This window comes from Zonotrichia albicollis, chromosome 1 (assembly GCF_047830755.1).
Source record: "Zonotrichia albicollis isolate bZonAlb1 chromosome 1, bZonAlb1.hap1, whole genome shotgun sequence".
Lineage (NCBI taxonomy): Eukaryota > Metazoa > Chordata > Aves > Passeriformes > Passerellidae > Zonotrichia > Zonotrichia albicollis.
The window spans coordinates 136671132-136688067 of NC_133819.1; the positions used below are offsets into that span (position 1 = coordinate 136671132).

The 16936-nt window shown below is 36.5% G+C and overlaps 1 protein-coding gene across 1 annotated transcript in view; it reads left to right on the plus strand.

Annotated features, from left to right (window-relative positions):
* Positions 1-16936, plus strand: part of CNGB3 (cyclic nucleotide gated channel subunit beta 3) — a 62086-nt gene that overhangs the window by 36468 nt on the left and 8682 nt on the right. Inside the window, exons 10-15 of the mRNA XM_074555450.1 lie at positions 2863-2985; positions 10101-10242; positions 12197-12356; positions 12701-12798; positions 13788-13871; positions 15422-15540. Of these exons, the coding sequence (XP_074411551.1) occupies positions 2863-2985; positions 10101-10242; positions 12197-12356; positions 12701-12798; positions 13788-13871; positions 15422-15540 (726 nt within the window). The remainder of the gene's footprint in view (positions 1-2862; positions 2986-10100; positions 10243-12196; positions 12357-12700; positions 12799-13787; positions 13872-15421; positions 15541-16936) is intronic.

Here is a 16936-nt window from a genome sequence, read left to right on the forward strand (position 1 = left end):
GTCCAGGGACAAAGCTATGGCAACATTCATAGGCCCTCAGCTGTCAGTGATGCTGCTAAAGTCCAAGGAACCCATCTGCTTTGTTATCATTATTGTCAAAGTCATCAGCACTGGTTTACCTTGCGTTATTCCTACACCAACAAATCCTTTTCCCTATCCCAGTTTTGGGGCATGTATTGTTCCTGTCTGCTGGTGTTGTAGAAATATGTTGGTTACCATCTTATTTCATTTCAGAGATTATTGCTCTTAAACAGCACACTTGATATTAATACATTCCAATGAGATATTTTAGAGATTTAAAAATAAGCTAAAGTTCAAAAGGAGATCCAAATATCTGCTCTTTCATTTTTCCATGTATCTATGAAATGAAACTTAAAAGTTTGAAAGTTCTACTAAAATAGTTTTGATATGCTGACCTTCACAAAATTTATTCCTATATTTACCTCTCTTTTTGCTTATGGAAGATTCCATTGTCATTTGATTTGGGTTTTCTTTGGTTTAGTTTGGTTTTTGATTTTTTAAAAATTATTTTGGTTCAAGAGAGGATTGAATTTCCACAAGATGAAGAAACTTCTTGTCAGTTTCTGAATCTCTGCCCTCTTCAGTTTCTAATTTCATTTTTTTAAAAAATGGGCCTTCATCTGCTTATGGTGTTTAACTTGTTCTAATACTGATAAGCTTTAAAATTAATTATTTTCCATATTATATTCTTTGCTTTTTGGAGTAATAATTTGATATTTTTTCTGTATTTCCTATAACATTTGCAGAGAGTATTGAGAGATACACTATCTATAGATAATATATAATAATATAGACAATTCTGAATCAAGTAATTAGTTTTTATATAACAATACTGTTATAAGTACATGGATTTCAAAGAAATGGGAACAAATTTAAAACTCATTTTCACCCAAATAAAGTTTTTCAAGGGTCAGAGTTTCACAATATTATGAAAATATGGAATGGGAGATGAAGATTCAAAGGAGAAGTTGTAAAAGGGGTGTGTATATCCTCAAGCTAGACCAGCTTTGAAGGATATGATATTTATTTACATGCAAAAAAAGGAAAAGTGCTCATTTTGAAAGGCTAAGACACACAGAGTAGATCTCACTGGCCCTGTAAAATGTATGCTGTAGCAGAGCCAGCCACTCTGCCCTGTCAGAGAGGTTTTTTAGCATGATATTGGTTAAGAACCACAACTGTGTTTGCTGCTTGTCTTTGCTTCCTGGCCAGAGGCCCACTCAGATTTCCAGTATTAAATCACTTGCAGAATGTAAACTGCAGAATCTAAATATTTCAAAGTGAATCTATTTTCTAATTCATATTTCAGAAAACACTGACTCCTGGTTTTCTCACTGACAAATGGAGAACAGAGGTAGTTTTACAGAAGAGTACAAGCAGGAGCTAAAAAATCTTTAGAACCTCAGTCTTTTAGTGCAAACTACTGCATTTAATTTTAATGTGGCAATCATGCTTTGGTCTGAGATTGGTGTAACCACACTTTGAGCAATAAGGCACCAATTAACTAGATAATACCAAACTAAGCTTCTACAGCAAGGGGAATTCCTTCCTCAAACTAATTAGTTTGAGTTTGTAGAAATAGAGCTAGCACGAGTTACTTACATCTTCTCATTGTGATATATTCAATATATATCTGGAGAAATATAACACAGCAGAGGTTTTTGGAATTGCCACTCAGACCTCAGGAGTCCACTTTCATGGATTGAAACTTGAACAGAAGACCTAGCATGGACAATATTGCAGCATTACAAGACCACAACAGCTCTATGCTCTTCTCTGTAGCTTGCAATCCTAAACAGAGCTGTCCTGGAAGCGCACCAACTTTTAAACAGAGAAATAGCATTCATTTGTGAGCATCATAAAGAAGAATAATACACTTAGGTAGATTATCTAATGGCACTGAAAGACCAAGGAGGGCATAAAAAGGTACCTGAAGAAGCAGCAGAGGAGTGCTTCATGAAGTAACCACTGAGATATTGGCTCCCATTTCCTTTGTTTATAGACCCAACTTAGTTAGATCTTATTAAATTCTCATAAAAGCACTTAATCAGTTATTCTGTACTGCATACTGCATTGAATTCTAGCTGTAGCAGATAAACTCATTAACTACCAGTCTGTGTTTAGGCAAGTCCTGCCCTTTTCCTGCTTATTCATCCCCTGCTTGCATGAATATTTCAATAGCTAAATCCAGGAGACATTTCTTTTGATCCCCATGCTCTGAACAGAGGTTATACAATGAGATCATTATTGTATTAAACAGAAAGCTGCTTGGTGCTTAATCATTGATATTCTTCAAAGCACTGGCCACAAGCATAAGAACTGGGATTAGGAATGATATAACTCCTGCTGTAGCAACTAAATCATACTGTTTAGAGGTTCTACTGCAGGTTTTAGACTACAGGTCTTGTAAAGCAGCTCATTTCTGACCTCAGACATTTCTTGGCTTTGGTTCACAAGTTTAGAGCCTATCTTAGATAGAGTTTGGGAAACACATTATTTTTTACCCTGTACCCTCATTAATATAGCTTCAAATTTCTGGAAATATTCATAGCCATTTAAAGAAGTGGACTATAAACTCCTCAGGGAACCATAATTTAAAAATTACCCCATGTCAAATATTCTAGGGAAGATATTTATTTGACCTTGGACAGATGTGAGAGATGGGTAACTGCCAGCTATTTTTTCATAGACTCAATACAGGTGGAGAACTACTTAGCATAGGCTTAACATTAACATTGCTAATCCAAAATATAATGGGTCCTATATTAAAAAGAAAAAAAAGGAAAAAAAAAAAAAAAGAAAAATGTAAGTTGTTTTACGGGAATCTGTTTACTTTTATAGGGTCATTCGAACAACTGGATACTTGCTGTTTATCTTGCACATTAATGCATGCCTGTATTATTGGGCTTCAGACTATGAAGGAATTGGCAGCACTAGATGGGTGTATGATGGCGAAGGAAACATGTAAGTCCTTTTCTTTTGCAAGAGATTTTTTTTTATTTTGCTCGTTCCTGCCTCCCCATCCTTCTCCCATGCCACTGCTTACTTTTTAAGTGCTTGGATAGCAAATTTTCAGTATCATGACTGCTGATCAGCAGCTTTCAATATTAGCACCTATTTGGACGGCAGGTGCAGTGAATAATCAGTTCAACACTTTGAGCTTTTATATGTTTATGAGTCAGTGCTAAGTGCTGACTTAATTAAACATTTAGAAAGCAGCAAGGGTCATAAATTAAACTTACTGATTGCATATGCACATGGGAACTGTTAGAAGGATTGTATAGCAATCCCTCAAAAGAAACACAGGGAGAGTTAGGGAGATTTTTTTGCTGCCACACTGCATTGTGTCATTAAAGTGCAACATTTTAGTCCCTCCACACGATGGTGATTAGTCTGACAAAATTCCACCAGCTCTCTCTGTTCTTTTGAGAAGGTCATGCTTAAACATGTGGCAGAGCGTCTTCAGAAGAAACAACGATTTTGGCACAATTTTCCACAAGCTCCTTGTGACAGCACTGGCTGGGTGCAAAGTAAGGACCATTTATCAGGATGATGGAGAAGATGTAGGAGAAAAAAGTAAAGTCAAAATATTTTCTTTGTGTAATTTTGCAAAGATATATATTAGGCTCAGTTGTATGAACATTTGTTTCTTTCAATATTTCAATATATTCTGTGGCTATAATATAAAGCCACAGAAGCTCAATTTGTTCTTTGATTACATTCCTTGCAAAACCACATATAGTATCCTAATGCTGCCATAAGCTGCCTTCTAAACAACTTTTCATCCTTCTCTTGGACATGTGCTCCTCTTGTTTGTAGTTTTGTTGGACTTCACAAGTTTGGTGTCAAGTGACTACCTCGAAGAGCAAAACAAACTTTGTGTAAATCAGCACTGATTTTTCATACGTAGGGTTATCTCTTGGAAAAAAAAAAAAAGACATATTTGAAGTTTACACACACCATTAAAATACACAGCTTGAGTACTGCAGTCAGACATGTGCAAGCAGGACCATGGAGCTTAGTGGAATCATTTAAGTAGAGAAGCTATAGATGGGTGTTTATTTGCAGGATTGAAGTTTCCAGAAATGTGACAAGAAAAATGCAGAAGCAATTTCCATTATAGCTATTTTTTTAATGTGATTCTTAGGAATACTTGTCTCATACACAAAAAGTAAGGTACATAAGAATAAGAAATGTGTAAACTCTGAAAGTAGAGAGTCTTCAAGTTTTTAATGCTACTTCAGAACAGTCTAGAGAAAAGGCAGGAAAGAATTACCTGTTTTTCACAGCCAAAGTATTTCACATTTTTCTCAGAAAAACAATTAGTCAAAATTATTTGCTGGCTTTACCACAGAAAAACAATTGGTCAAAATTATTTACTGGCTTTACTACAGACAATGCCTTGTGTGTTCACAGTGGCCAGGTTTTTTGACATTTTGTGCTGCTTTTTTCTTGAGGAGACAAAAAAAAAGTTCTCAAATAAAGTCACACTGCAATCACATGGAATTTAGAGCAGATTTGTCATAAACAGTGATAATAAAATGATAATTCAAGTTCTGCATTAAACTGAGATTCTTAAGTAAAATGCATGTTTGGATATCCAAATAGCCAAATGCAAGAAAAACATTGATCTGTTGGAATGAGTCCAGAGGAAGCCACTAAATTAATCCCAGGGCTGGAGCCCCTCTCCTGTGAAGACAGGCTGGGGAAGTTGGGACTGTTCAGCCTGGAGGAGAGAAGGCATGGGGAGAACTCAGCACCTTCCAGTACCTAAAGGGGAGCCTACATAAGGCAGCACAGGGAATTTTTACAAGGGCATGCAGAGAAAGGACAAGGGGGAATGATTTTTAAACTGAAAAAGGATAAATTTAAGTTAGATATTAGGAAGAAATTCCACACTATAAGGGGGGTAAGGCACTGGAACATATTGCCCAGAGAGGCTGTGGACTCTCAGTCCATGAAGGTGTTCAAGGCCAGGCTGGATGGGGCTCTGAGCAACCTGATCTGGTGGAAGGTGTCTCTCTCCATGGTAGGAGGGTTGGAACTGAATAATATTTAAGGTCCCTTCCAACCCAAATCATTCAATGGTTCTATGATATATCCATCTAAACCTCATTAAGACATTAATCCACTTCATCTTGACAATTGTTTGGTGAGTGTATGACTTTATTCTTTCACCTGTGTCTAACGCATACTGGAATATACAATGCCATGAACATAGAACCCCAAAGAGTATCCTACAATGAGCTGCATTTCATAAAATATAGCTTTGTAGTCCACTAACAGCAAATGCTGACTGTGTAAAAGAGTCATTGCCTTAGAGAATTAGGCATGACATAAAATCTAATCATCAATTGTTTGAGGCTCTTTTCACACACAGATGCATCGTGTGAACATTAGTTATAATTAAAGATGTAAGTGAATTTAAGCTTATCAGACAAGATACTGCTAGGTATATTCATTTATTGGGAAAGCAGATACAAGAACAATTTTTCAGGAAAAGTGACTAGTACTGCAGCATATATTATGGCACAGCAGTGAAATTATAATTTTTCTTTCACAGAGCATTCAGGGTTGACAATATGTGAAGTCAAATATGCCAGTAGTCTCACAAAGAATGGGAACATATTCAGAAATACTATTAGGGATACATAGCTACTTAGCTAATTTTGAAAAATGATGGTAAGCAGTTTGACAAGTAAACCAAATTCTAGCTGTCTCAGATTACTCTGATGCACAGAAAATGATCTGGCGCTGATTTAGTGGCCCTAATGCTTTATGTGGAATCCCTGCTTTGTCAATAAAATATTGCTATTATGGCCAAAACCAGTTCTTAATAATGTCAACACTCCTAGGATGTTTTTTTTCTTTTCCTTTTCCAGTCTAAAAATAATTAACAGACAGTAGTTCCTATTATTAGTTTGATTACATACATATTCCTGACCAGGCACACTAGCTGGTGAACTAAATCTATAACTAACAGCTATAAACAACACTCAAACCACAAGCAAAATTATCAAAGTAGCTCTTCTGCAAATTTATGCAAGCTCTGTTCTTTTCTGGTTTTTGTCCAGGCTGTAAAGTGCTAGTGTCAGTCCAAGATTTGAGCTCTTTTGCACAGCAGCCTGCAGTCAAAACCTCTGACTTGAGATGTAAAAGGCAGTCAACTTTACCTCCCTGCAACACACCCAAATTAGCCACACAGGGTGTTTCCAGCATTAAAAGTGCACAGCTTGAATTAGGCAAGACCTCGGTCTCTCCTAATGCAGAAGCACAGCAACAGCAGAGCATAGAGTCTATCGAAGGACAGTAGCAGATATTGAAAAGGTCTCTTAAGTGGACAATTCCAACTATATGTGTTTATTTACAATCTAATTTAACTACCTAAGTAAAAGATCAATCTCCCTAATTCCTGAGGAAAATGCACAAATCTTTCCCTTTTCAGGGATTCAAGACAATATCATTACTCTGAATTGTTCTAAGGGAGTGTCTCTCTTTCATCACTGTTCACAGAGAAATTAAAACTAGGCAGCTGAAATTCTCAAGCAAACCCTCCAGGTCAGCAGTAAGTTTAGGGAAAACAAATATTTTTACTTTGCTCATGGTGTACTTCTGCTGTTTGCAAGAAGTCTGCAAAATTATTTGGCAAACTTAAGACATCTATTTGCATCCCAATTATGTTTCTCTGCAGCATGCTGCCTTCCTGTTCTGGGCACAGACTTAGTGGATATCCCTAAGTCCCAGAAAATGGTCACTGTAAGTGTCTAGAACAAATCCACTCCTTTGGTATGCACTGCCCAATGCACAGTGAGACTGGCAAATCTTGAAACGTGTCTCGTGGCTTTCAGCTGTGCATTGGTCTGATGTGTCACGATCTCAGTGCTTGCTATGCAAAGGCAGTTTTGTGCCTCCAGGCAAGCTGTGAATGCACAGCCCAACTCATATGTCAGACTTTCAAACTTTCACTTTTACTTACTTTTTTAAGTAAAAGCTTTGTAGTTTTCTCTGCTGTGCCTGAGATCATCAGACCCACAGGTGCCTGATGAACACATCACTGTAGAAGAGGTACCAAGGAGGAAGCCATTAGTTTATGAAGGCTGCTGCTTTACTTTGCTTAAACCCATCCTGGCTGTAATCTGAGATGAGTCAAACATGATAGTCCTGAAACAATTCTTCCCTGGGCTGAAATGAATATGTGAATATCACCTTAAAAGTTGAGAGACGCATGTACAAGGACTTGATTTAGCTGCACTAACCAAAACCATGAAAGAAGTGTAGGTCACTCTGAAATGGACTTTTCTGACAAAGAATTTTCTATTGACATAATATTACAAGGTATCTTATTTGCAGTGTTCTGAATGTTTTCATACCTAGGATTTTTTTAAAGGAAAAATCTAGTACTTTGGTTGCCTGAAGGATAAACATACTCTCTATGATGTGCAGAGGAAAAAATCCCTTTCTTGTCTCATGACTGTTGTTTACTTCAACAGTAATTTTATAGCAGGCTGGTAAGCTGTGTAGTGAACAGTGAGTGTTTCCAGACACATGCTGGTAGGAAGCAGAGCTGCTAATACTGTTGAAATAGGAGTTGTTTTTTTCTGGCTTTCCTCAAACAAAATTTACAATCTCATTTTCCCCCTTCTTAGGGAAGAAAAAAGCTGGTCTGTATTTCTACTGTGCAACTTCCATTTCAGATTAAAATAAAAACAAAAAAATGCATAAATTGAGAAAACCTGTTCCAAAGAGATAGAGAATATCACATACCTTACCAATAGAAAGTTTCTTTTGAAGTAAAATCACAGAAGAATTCAGTATATTAACTAAATCTTAAGAAAGGGTAGAGAGATATAAAAACACTCTCACATTTTGGATATACAACACTGCAAAGAAGAATGTGACCCCTAAATTCTTCTGAGGAGCTGCTTTCATTCTTTGCAGACATTCCCAGAATAAAGATTATATTTTCTTTCATGGTGGAGTTTGCAAACTTGGCACACAGAGCCATTGAGGGTGAGTGATTTGCTTAATTACTTTTTTTTCCTAAAGTACCACAGAAATATTGTTAATTTCTTTACTTTTATATTACCCAATTATACATGTTTCAAGCACCAAAGAATACTCAGTTATGGCAAATCAATATATTAATATGCTTTACATAATTACACTCAGTCAAACTAGAAGTATTATTTTATGCTTAAATCTGTAATTCTTCCAAAATGGGCCTCAGTCTTTTTCTTATTATTTGTTTATGCTACAGAAGTCTAAGAAAAAGCTGCCACTTACGCATACTTTGCTGGAAACATGCATATGTGATTTTTTTTTTCCAAGTGAAAATATTATTGTGGCACAATCCAGCAGTGCATTTTGCATCCCTAACAAGCAAAGATGTTAAGATGGAAGATATGCAATGATTTTTTTTATTTAAGGACTCTGAATGAAAATGGCCAGTTCTGTTAGCATCTAAAACTAGAAAATTATGGTAAAAGTTATCACTGTTACTGCATTTTCTTGTCTGCAACCAAGTAAAAAAGGGACTTTGTAATGAAAAGCAGGTATCAATTGCTTGGTAAAGGCTAGTATTTTGGGTGCAAAACTTGAAAACACTTTCAAGTGATTTAAGAAAAAGCAAACTTCATTGGAATTGGTTGTTTTTGTGTTTATTTTCTCATATTTGCACAAAACAGACATTGCAGCTGTATTATTACATGGACCTGTTATTATAGTGGAGTTCATACCTTATAAAGAGAGAAGTCTGAAATAGACCTAATGTCTGCAAGCAGACCAGGTGTCCTCAGGTTCAGAGCAGGCGTGAGAAAAGGCACATGAGACTTTCTATTTCAAAACAAACTTATCTCCTAAAGTATTTCTTCTGTGTCTTAGTGCTGGGGATGAGGGGGTTTTTTGGGGTTTTTTTTAATTATTATTTAAAATGCAATAAAATTCAACACACATAAGGAATCATCATTGCTTCAGAAGCAGTAGTCACAGCTAAAGTAATAGAAAATACCACTTTATAATTAAGGAAAATGAAGCTCCATTCCTAATCATCAGCAAAGATGAAATCTGATTATCCAGAAACTTGGGAAGTCACATTCTAATTAATAGCAGGCTTTTAAAAATATATCTAAACCAGTCAATTGTTTGCTCAGAAAAGAAGGAAATTATACCATTCTCACAACAATGATTTGAACTAGTTATTCCCCACTGCAGTGCTGCATTGCTTGCAGTTACTATGTTCTAGAAAGTGATTTAAACCAGAATTTTAGAGATGCCAAGACACTTTTTTAAAGCATTCTGTCCAGGTCCTTTGCTCCTTTCATAAACTTGTAGTAGAAATACACAACTTGAAGGCAAAAGGCTCTGTAGTGAAAAAGGCATGAAAGATTTTGTTAAGGTGGCAAAAGGAGTTGTGGAGATGAGCAGCTAGGAGATATTAACAGAGGAGTCAACCTTTCAGTGCTGAATTAGTGGTTTGGAGAAGCTGAATTAACACACAGCTTGTGGAAATATAAAACTTTTTAGGCATAACCCAGAGGCTGAGCCAATGAAGGGTGCTCAGAAGCAGAGTGGGAAGAACACCAGCACAACAAATGGAGTAAAAATGGACACAAGAAGAATGGTATTGCATTTGTCATTCCCACCATAGGGCTTTACACTGGTGTCCTCACACTAAAGAAAGGGACCTTCAGGTGTTTGAGCACCTGTTATGCTGCTACAGAGAGATTCTGGGAAGTCTCCCACGCTTTTACATTGCTTTTGACCATCTTCACTGGTAGCATTCTAACACTGTAATGTCCATCTTGGCTATTTTGTACACAAATCTTCTTTAATGCTACCTAGAATTACTAGAGAACAGTAAATTATAGGTGCATGCCCCATATATTTTTATTTTGCTGTGAGTGAGGATATTAACTCAACCTGGCCTATGTAATTGTATCATTTATAAATTCACAACCCTTTATAAAATGCTGAAAGTCTTCTGGACTGAAAAGCATCACTGAAAGGCCCAACTCAGGCCAGGTCAGTTAAGCATATGCTCAACTTCAAGCACATAACAAAAATGCTGTTTGTATCCACAGGTACCTGAGGTGTTACTACTGGGCAGTTCGGAGCTTAATCACCATCGGTGGCCTTGCAGAGCCACAAACGCTGTTTGAGATCATTTTTCAGCTGCTGAATTATTTCATGGGTGTCTTTGTCTTCTCCAGCTTGATTGGTCAGGTACATAAAAAAATCAATAACAAGTTAGATTCAAATTACTGTAATGTAGTGATAATATATTCAATTTAATGGACTTAAGTTCTGAGAAAAAGTTTCATTTCTGTCCTCTATTTTAACGTCAAACATTATTTTTATAATGTCAGACTTATTTAATGTCAAAATTTTTTAATGTTAAACTTATGTTTCTGATAAATACACGTGTTCAATAAGTTCCCTGTCTTGCAGCTCTTTTGCACACAAGCTGATTAAAAGCCAAGACTCTGCCGGACACAGATGACTCTTGAAACTATGTATAATTCTTTTTTTTTTTCCTTACTCACAGCCAAAGAGACAAATCCTTGACATTTGCATTATACTGTTAAATCTGAAATAAAAATTGTGATTGTTGAGTAAGTCATGCTCAGTACTACTACCAATAGGATTCTGTTAATGGAAATCCCATTATTTTTGTCAAACTAGCACTCTGATCTCTTCCACAAATTACAATATATTTGTCAACCTGAAAATTAACTGGTTTTCATTTCTCTTGCTTCCCATTTGGCAGGAGGGAAATAAAAAATCCCACAGCACAGCAAATCAGTTATATTTCCAAATGAACATAATTGAAATATTTCTGGTTTGTAACTATTAAACTTGGGCTTTAGATCATGGGTTTTAAAACACATTGCCTACAGAAAAATAAATGCTGAGGTTTCTGAGTGAGGCTGTGCGTTATCAGTTTCTGTAGAAACCATTCCAGACTTCTTGATTTCTCCATGCCTGTTATAAAATTATAAAAAAAAAAACCTAAATTAGAACTGAAATGTAATTCTTGTTTTGAATACAGTATTTGAAAAGTTCAATCAAGCAGCTAGAGATTGCATATGTGTCTTGCTCTTCAGAACTGCAAGAAGGGGTCACTGTCACTGAAGAGACTCTTCCTTACAGGATTTAAAATTCCCATAAGCCAGAATTGCCAAAAATAAAACAGTACATACATATAAAATATTTCTTCTGGAAAACAACTGAATTCAAGTATATAGAATTAAGCTTTGGAGCTTGCATATTTATAACTTTTCCCTGAATTGTTGTAGCTATCAATGAAGGCCTCATTTCCCCAAGAAGACTCTACAGATGACTTTTTGTGACCAGTGTAGTCATTTGTAGTCTCAAACTCAGTGTAGTCTCAATTTGTAGTCTCAAACACACAAGCTGCTTCATTGCAGTTTGTTGGTTATAACTCCTGTTTACAAAGAACCCTTAAAATTATTGAGTTATTTGTGCTTTAGCACACTTGCCTAAAAATTCTTATTCCCATTACAATCAATTGCATCTCTGTAATAAAGTGCAAAATTGAGCCCATGGCACATTAATCCTTGGCAGCTGCCACATGAGGCCATTCCACTAAAATCACATCTGAATACTTATTCTTTTGAAGAAGGAACATCTATGAACATTAACACATCCACTTTCTAAAAACTGAATCACAATTGAGTTGAAATGTTAAATGATGTTCCTGTGCAAAAAACTTCAAGGTCACCTTTCAGCTCTCAGAGCTTGGGACTGATCTCAGCTATTTAACAGTGGCACAATCTTAGTTTTAGTGGTGTCACATGATGCTATTACAGAAATTCAGCCCAGTTTCCTTTGCTTCTAAGTCGCATTGCATGCCAAATACAGAGTAGATTTACTATGGATTTTTAAGAAAAGTATTATCTATCATTTTCATCCATGTCCAACACTGCAAGACAGAAGAATAAGCTAAAACCCAGAAACAATTCCTCTAAAATCATGTTACAATCAGACAATCAGATTAAATCTAATGTTTCTGAAAAAGCAGATGAAGCACCTATTCAAAACATGCAGCCGAATGCATAATTTTTTGAAAAAAGTATTATATTTCATAAGTTCCTGACAAAATAAAATCAAGGCTATTTTTTCTGAAAAGTGTGGTAACAACTATTGATGTTTGCAGATGAGAGACGTAATTGGAGCAGCAACAGCAGGGCAGAACTACTTTCGTTCCTGTGTGGACAACACTGTCTCCTATATGAACACCTATTCCATTCCAAAATTGGTGCAGAATCGTGTTCGAACGTGGTATGAATACACATGGGACTCTCAGGGAATGCTGGGTGAGGATTTCCAGTTACTTAGCATGTCTCAGTGAGAGTGGTTGTACAGATATAGGTACAGGGTGAAATTCCAATTTCTCCTTTTCTGAATTGCATGTGGGAAGAGAGAGGAGGCAGCTCAACTTACTTTGGAAAAGAAAGAAACTACAAAGAAATAAGATTCTTATTACTCTACAAACTCTGTTCATTAATACAATGTTTTGGTAATAATTTTAGACAAGATTTATTAAAAGCATATTAGTTTCTTCCTCACTTGAACTCATAAGTGTTAGAATAACTCCATTAAGTTATTTTTTGCTAATTTTTGTGGACATTCCTTAATTTATCTTTTTTTTTTTTCCCAGACGAATCAGAATTACTGGAGCAGATGCCAACGAAAATGCACTTAGCTGTTGCAATTGATGTGAACTTTGCCATTGTCAACAAAGTGGACTTATTCAAAGCAAGTAGTTTTACAAGAGAATGCAGAAATGTGTGGTATTCCATACAGAAACCTTATTTTGTGCATCTTGCAAATCTTAAGTACGTTTGTTAGTAGGCAAGGCAAAATAAGTCAAAGATATGTCTCAGGAATGGAGACGTCAGAACAAACCCAAGTGCCTGCATTTGGATTTCTTTTGTGTTGAGGCAGTGATCTTGAAAGAAACAAATGAGATTAGAACAAAGTCCTGTTATGACCACATCCTGTAGCTGATGGCATGATCAGACTGTGAGTAAGTTAAGAGTACAATTCATCTCAACATCAGAGAATAATCTAATTTTTGACACAGCCACCTTGCTGTGGCCACCCAGGTCTGCCTCAGAGATCACCCACATTCAGTGTTCTGGCAATGTAACAAAGGTGTAGAGAAAGCTGCATCATAGTCAGATTTTGTGCAAAGGAGTTTTCTCTTTACTTACCATGGTAGTTCAAAATTTGTATTCTGGAAAAAAAGCAAGGAGACCTTGAGTTTTTAGAAGTACACACAGAAAATTTTCTTATAAGGATATTTGTAAGAAATCACTTGATATACCTATATAAGAATTACATGGCTGTGCATTTTTTCTACATCTGCTGAAGACATAGAATTCATAGATTCATATAAGCATTTGACAGAATCTCTTGTTTTCCCCTGGACCAGTTTAAAAAAAATCCCATAACATCCTCATAAAAGACACATAAAGCTCTGAACATAACACTAACTGAGCTTCCTCAGAAAATCTTCACTTTATTAAAAAATGGAAATATGTCCAACCCATAGACAACTTCATCAGTATTTGAAATAACAACACTTTCAGTCCTTTCTCAGCTCTAGTAGCTGATCTTCATGATGTTTTGAGTTTGCATTCCAGTTATGGAATTCCTGGGTTATTCCTGTATTGTTGGCTTTTGAGGCACTAATAATCACTTTTAATACTGAATTAGAAGAGTGATCAACTCTATTTTAACAGGGCTGTGATACCCAGATGATATATGACATGCTGCTAAGGTTGAAATCCATTGTATATTTACCTGGTGACTTTGTCTGCAAAAAGGTGAGAATTCTTGTTTTATTCAAATAAGAATTATATTATGTGTTTTAGAAAAAGAGTTCAGATATCGGTCAACAATGTCCTTTAAATAAACTTAATCCTGACTGAATTAGAAAGCATAAAATTAATTAAGCTACTCTGTGTAATAACAACAAATATGCTCTCAAATTTCAATCTAGAACAAGACAATATGAATTTTATTACTTATATTACCAACCATGAAATTATAGTAATATGGGAAAGTATTTAATGTAAATATGGTTTATCTAATGATACCTCGTGAAATTTCAATATTTAAAATTGATCAAAAATAATGTTTCTATACTTCTATGCATACAAACCCAGCCTACAGGTCTCAGTCTATGATGCTTTGCCTGTGCTTCAATTGTGTACTCAGACACACTTAGATAGAATTATTTAAGAATGTTAGAAAATACACTGCATCCCATAGAGCTCCTTCCAGCAGGATCTGCTCTGCCTTCACTCACAGCTCTGAGCCAGGTTTCCAGCTGAATGCTGTCACACTGTCTCTTAGCAAAGATGTTTATCTTGTCTCAGCTTTTTGGCTTAAACCTGGCCAGACAGATAGCTCACAGGTAAATATCTCAGCTTCCGACCAGGGAGCCCATATCTCTTTCCAGGAGGTGTGTAAACAGAGGCCAAAGTCAGATGCAATCAAAGCTTGGGGGGATTTGTGCTAGTACTGCCCTGGCAAGTGACCACAGGTGTCACCACCTACACAAGTGACCATCAGAACCCCTTAACTTGTCTTTAGCAGTTCTGGTCCAACTTGTCCACTAAGGTCCTGCTCTCTCACAGAGTTAAGCATACAATCCTGCCCCAGAGCATGGGGCTAGCTCCACTGACTCCACTGTGCTGAAGTTAAACATTTGTGAATACACTGAAGGATCAAGTGTGTCCCTTCAAAGACCAATCCCAGAATTGCTGTTGGCTAAGAAGCGTGGAAGAGCAGTTTGGTGTGTTTGCTCATACAGTGCACAGCATAAAAAGATCTTAGACTACAGCTGGGACTCTGACACAACAGAGGGAATAAAGGACAGCAACAGATTCAATGCCTTGGTACTGCAGTCCGATGCAAACAGTTCTTAACAATAACAAGTTATGAGAAATTGAACTATCAACTTATTACAGCTTGATTCAGAGCTAAAAGGCCTCTCACTTGTATAAGTCTACTATACAAGTGACCAGCAACCATAGCAATCTTATTAATGCTGCAACATGAAGTAGGGAATGTTGGAGCCACCTTCCCCCTGGATGTGTGTCAGTCTCACCCTATTCACCAAGGAGGTGCTGCATGCATGCTTGGAGCACCAAGTGAAGAGACAGGAAGTGCAAGTCCCTTCATTTTCAGTCCTGGCTCTGTTGCTGCCGCTTTTTCACTTTTAAAACTAAATTGCTGCTTTGCCTCATAATAGTGGTATACCCTCTGCTCATGAGAGAGTAGAAAGATATTTAAAGAAGAACCTGTAATATGATTCTAGTAACAAAAACCATTGCTAAAACATGGGCTCTTTATGTGTTTGTGTACCCAGGGAGAGATTGGCAGAGAGATGTACATCATCAAACAGGGTGAAGTTCAAGTCCTTGGAGGCCCTGATGGTACCAAAGTCCTGGTTACTCTAAGAGCGGGAGCTGTATTTGGGGAGATCAGGTAGGTCCTTCACAGTTTTGAGTATTTTTTTTAGAGCTTGTCAAATAATCAGTGGTTATTTAACTTCTCTGTGGTAAGTGTGACAGTGGGGAGGCTAGAAAGTGGGTAGGATCAACAAAGAGGACACTGAGCAAGGAGATGGATGTAAGTCAAGGAAAATCTAAGTGAAGCACCAGTGATTAAAAGAGTAAGATCTGAGACCAGTGTTGTGATCAATGCACACAGGGATATGGAGATAAATTTCTTCTTTTACATTTTAAAGATTTAACACATCTCTCTGTTATATTGTCTGCAATACAGGAGGACCAAATGTATTTTATTGTCTGTATAATAAGACTAGATGCCATTAAATGACAGATGGCAAAGATAAAAATTAATCTTCAACAAAATAGATACAGAAATCTAAAATAGTAATTAAAACAGTTAATTTAAGAGCTGATTAAATTGCTGAAAATCAGACAACCCAAATTGAAAAAGTATTTATTTAAAAGCATACAAGACAAGAAAAAAGGTGGATAGACCAGAGTTTTTTGTCAGAATTTATCTGGATGAGATTTTTTTTGCTGGTGGCTACAAATGGTTTTTATATTCTGCATGTACTTTCTATGCAAAATCCATTAACTCATATGTGCTAAGTTCCCCAGTTAGCCAATCAAGTGCTAATTTTTAGGCACTGCATCCCTCTGCTGGGGATGGCCCAAGGAAAAGTAATAAAATAAATGTGCTGCTGCATGTGATAAAATGGATCCTTGGTTTCTTCCAGATGCCTTCCTGTTATTGTTAATGCTCTTGCTGGTAGCTTTAATCTGCCTTTTGAAAAGCAATAATCAGCTCTGGTCCAGGTTTACATTTGTCCTCTAGGTGTGTCTCCCTTTGCAGTAGGGGAAACATTCCTGTTTATCCAGTGATGTGAGTACAGAACTTGCTCAGACCTCAAGTGGAAAACACCTGATATATCTCTGTTACAGAACTTGTTCATTAAGTGGGAAAGTGAAATTATATTAGTTCTTGGAGAAGGTTATATGGGAGGTATTTCTCTGTGTTACAATATGATTACCTGAGCAAAGCCTCCAAACAAAAGGCTGTATTGTAAGTTATGCAGAAAGACTGAGAATGAACTCATCAATAAGGGCTGACTAATGAAAAGACAGAAGAAAAGCTAAAGCAGCCCCCATATGTAACACACACATGGTTCTCAATTATTTGTCTGGTATTTGAAGTGAGAACTTTGTATTTTAAACTGAGAAATGATAACTGTTGGTTTCAAAACAAGGAAGTGATTTTTACACTTTTGATCTAACACAAGTGAGGGCTTGTTTCCATGAGAGAACCACAGAACGGCCTTTAAAGATTCATTTCCCTGTACGTGTTACTCTTTACACAATTGCCAATACGG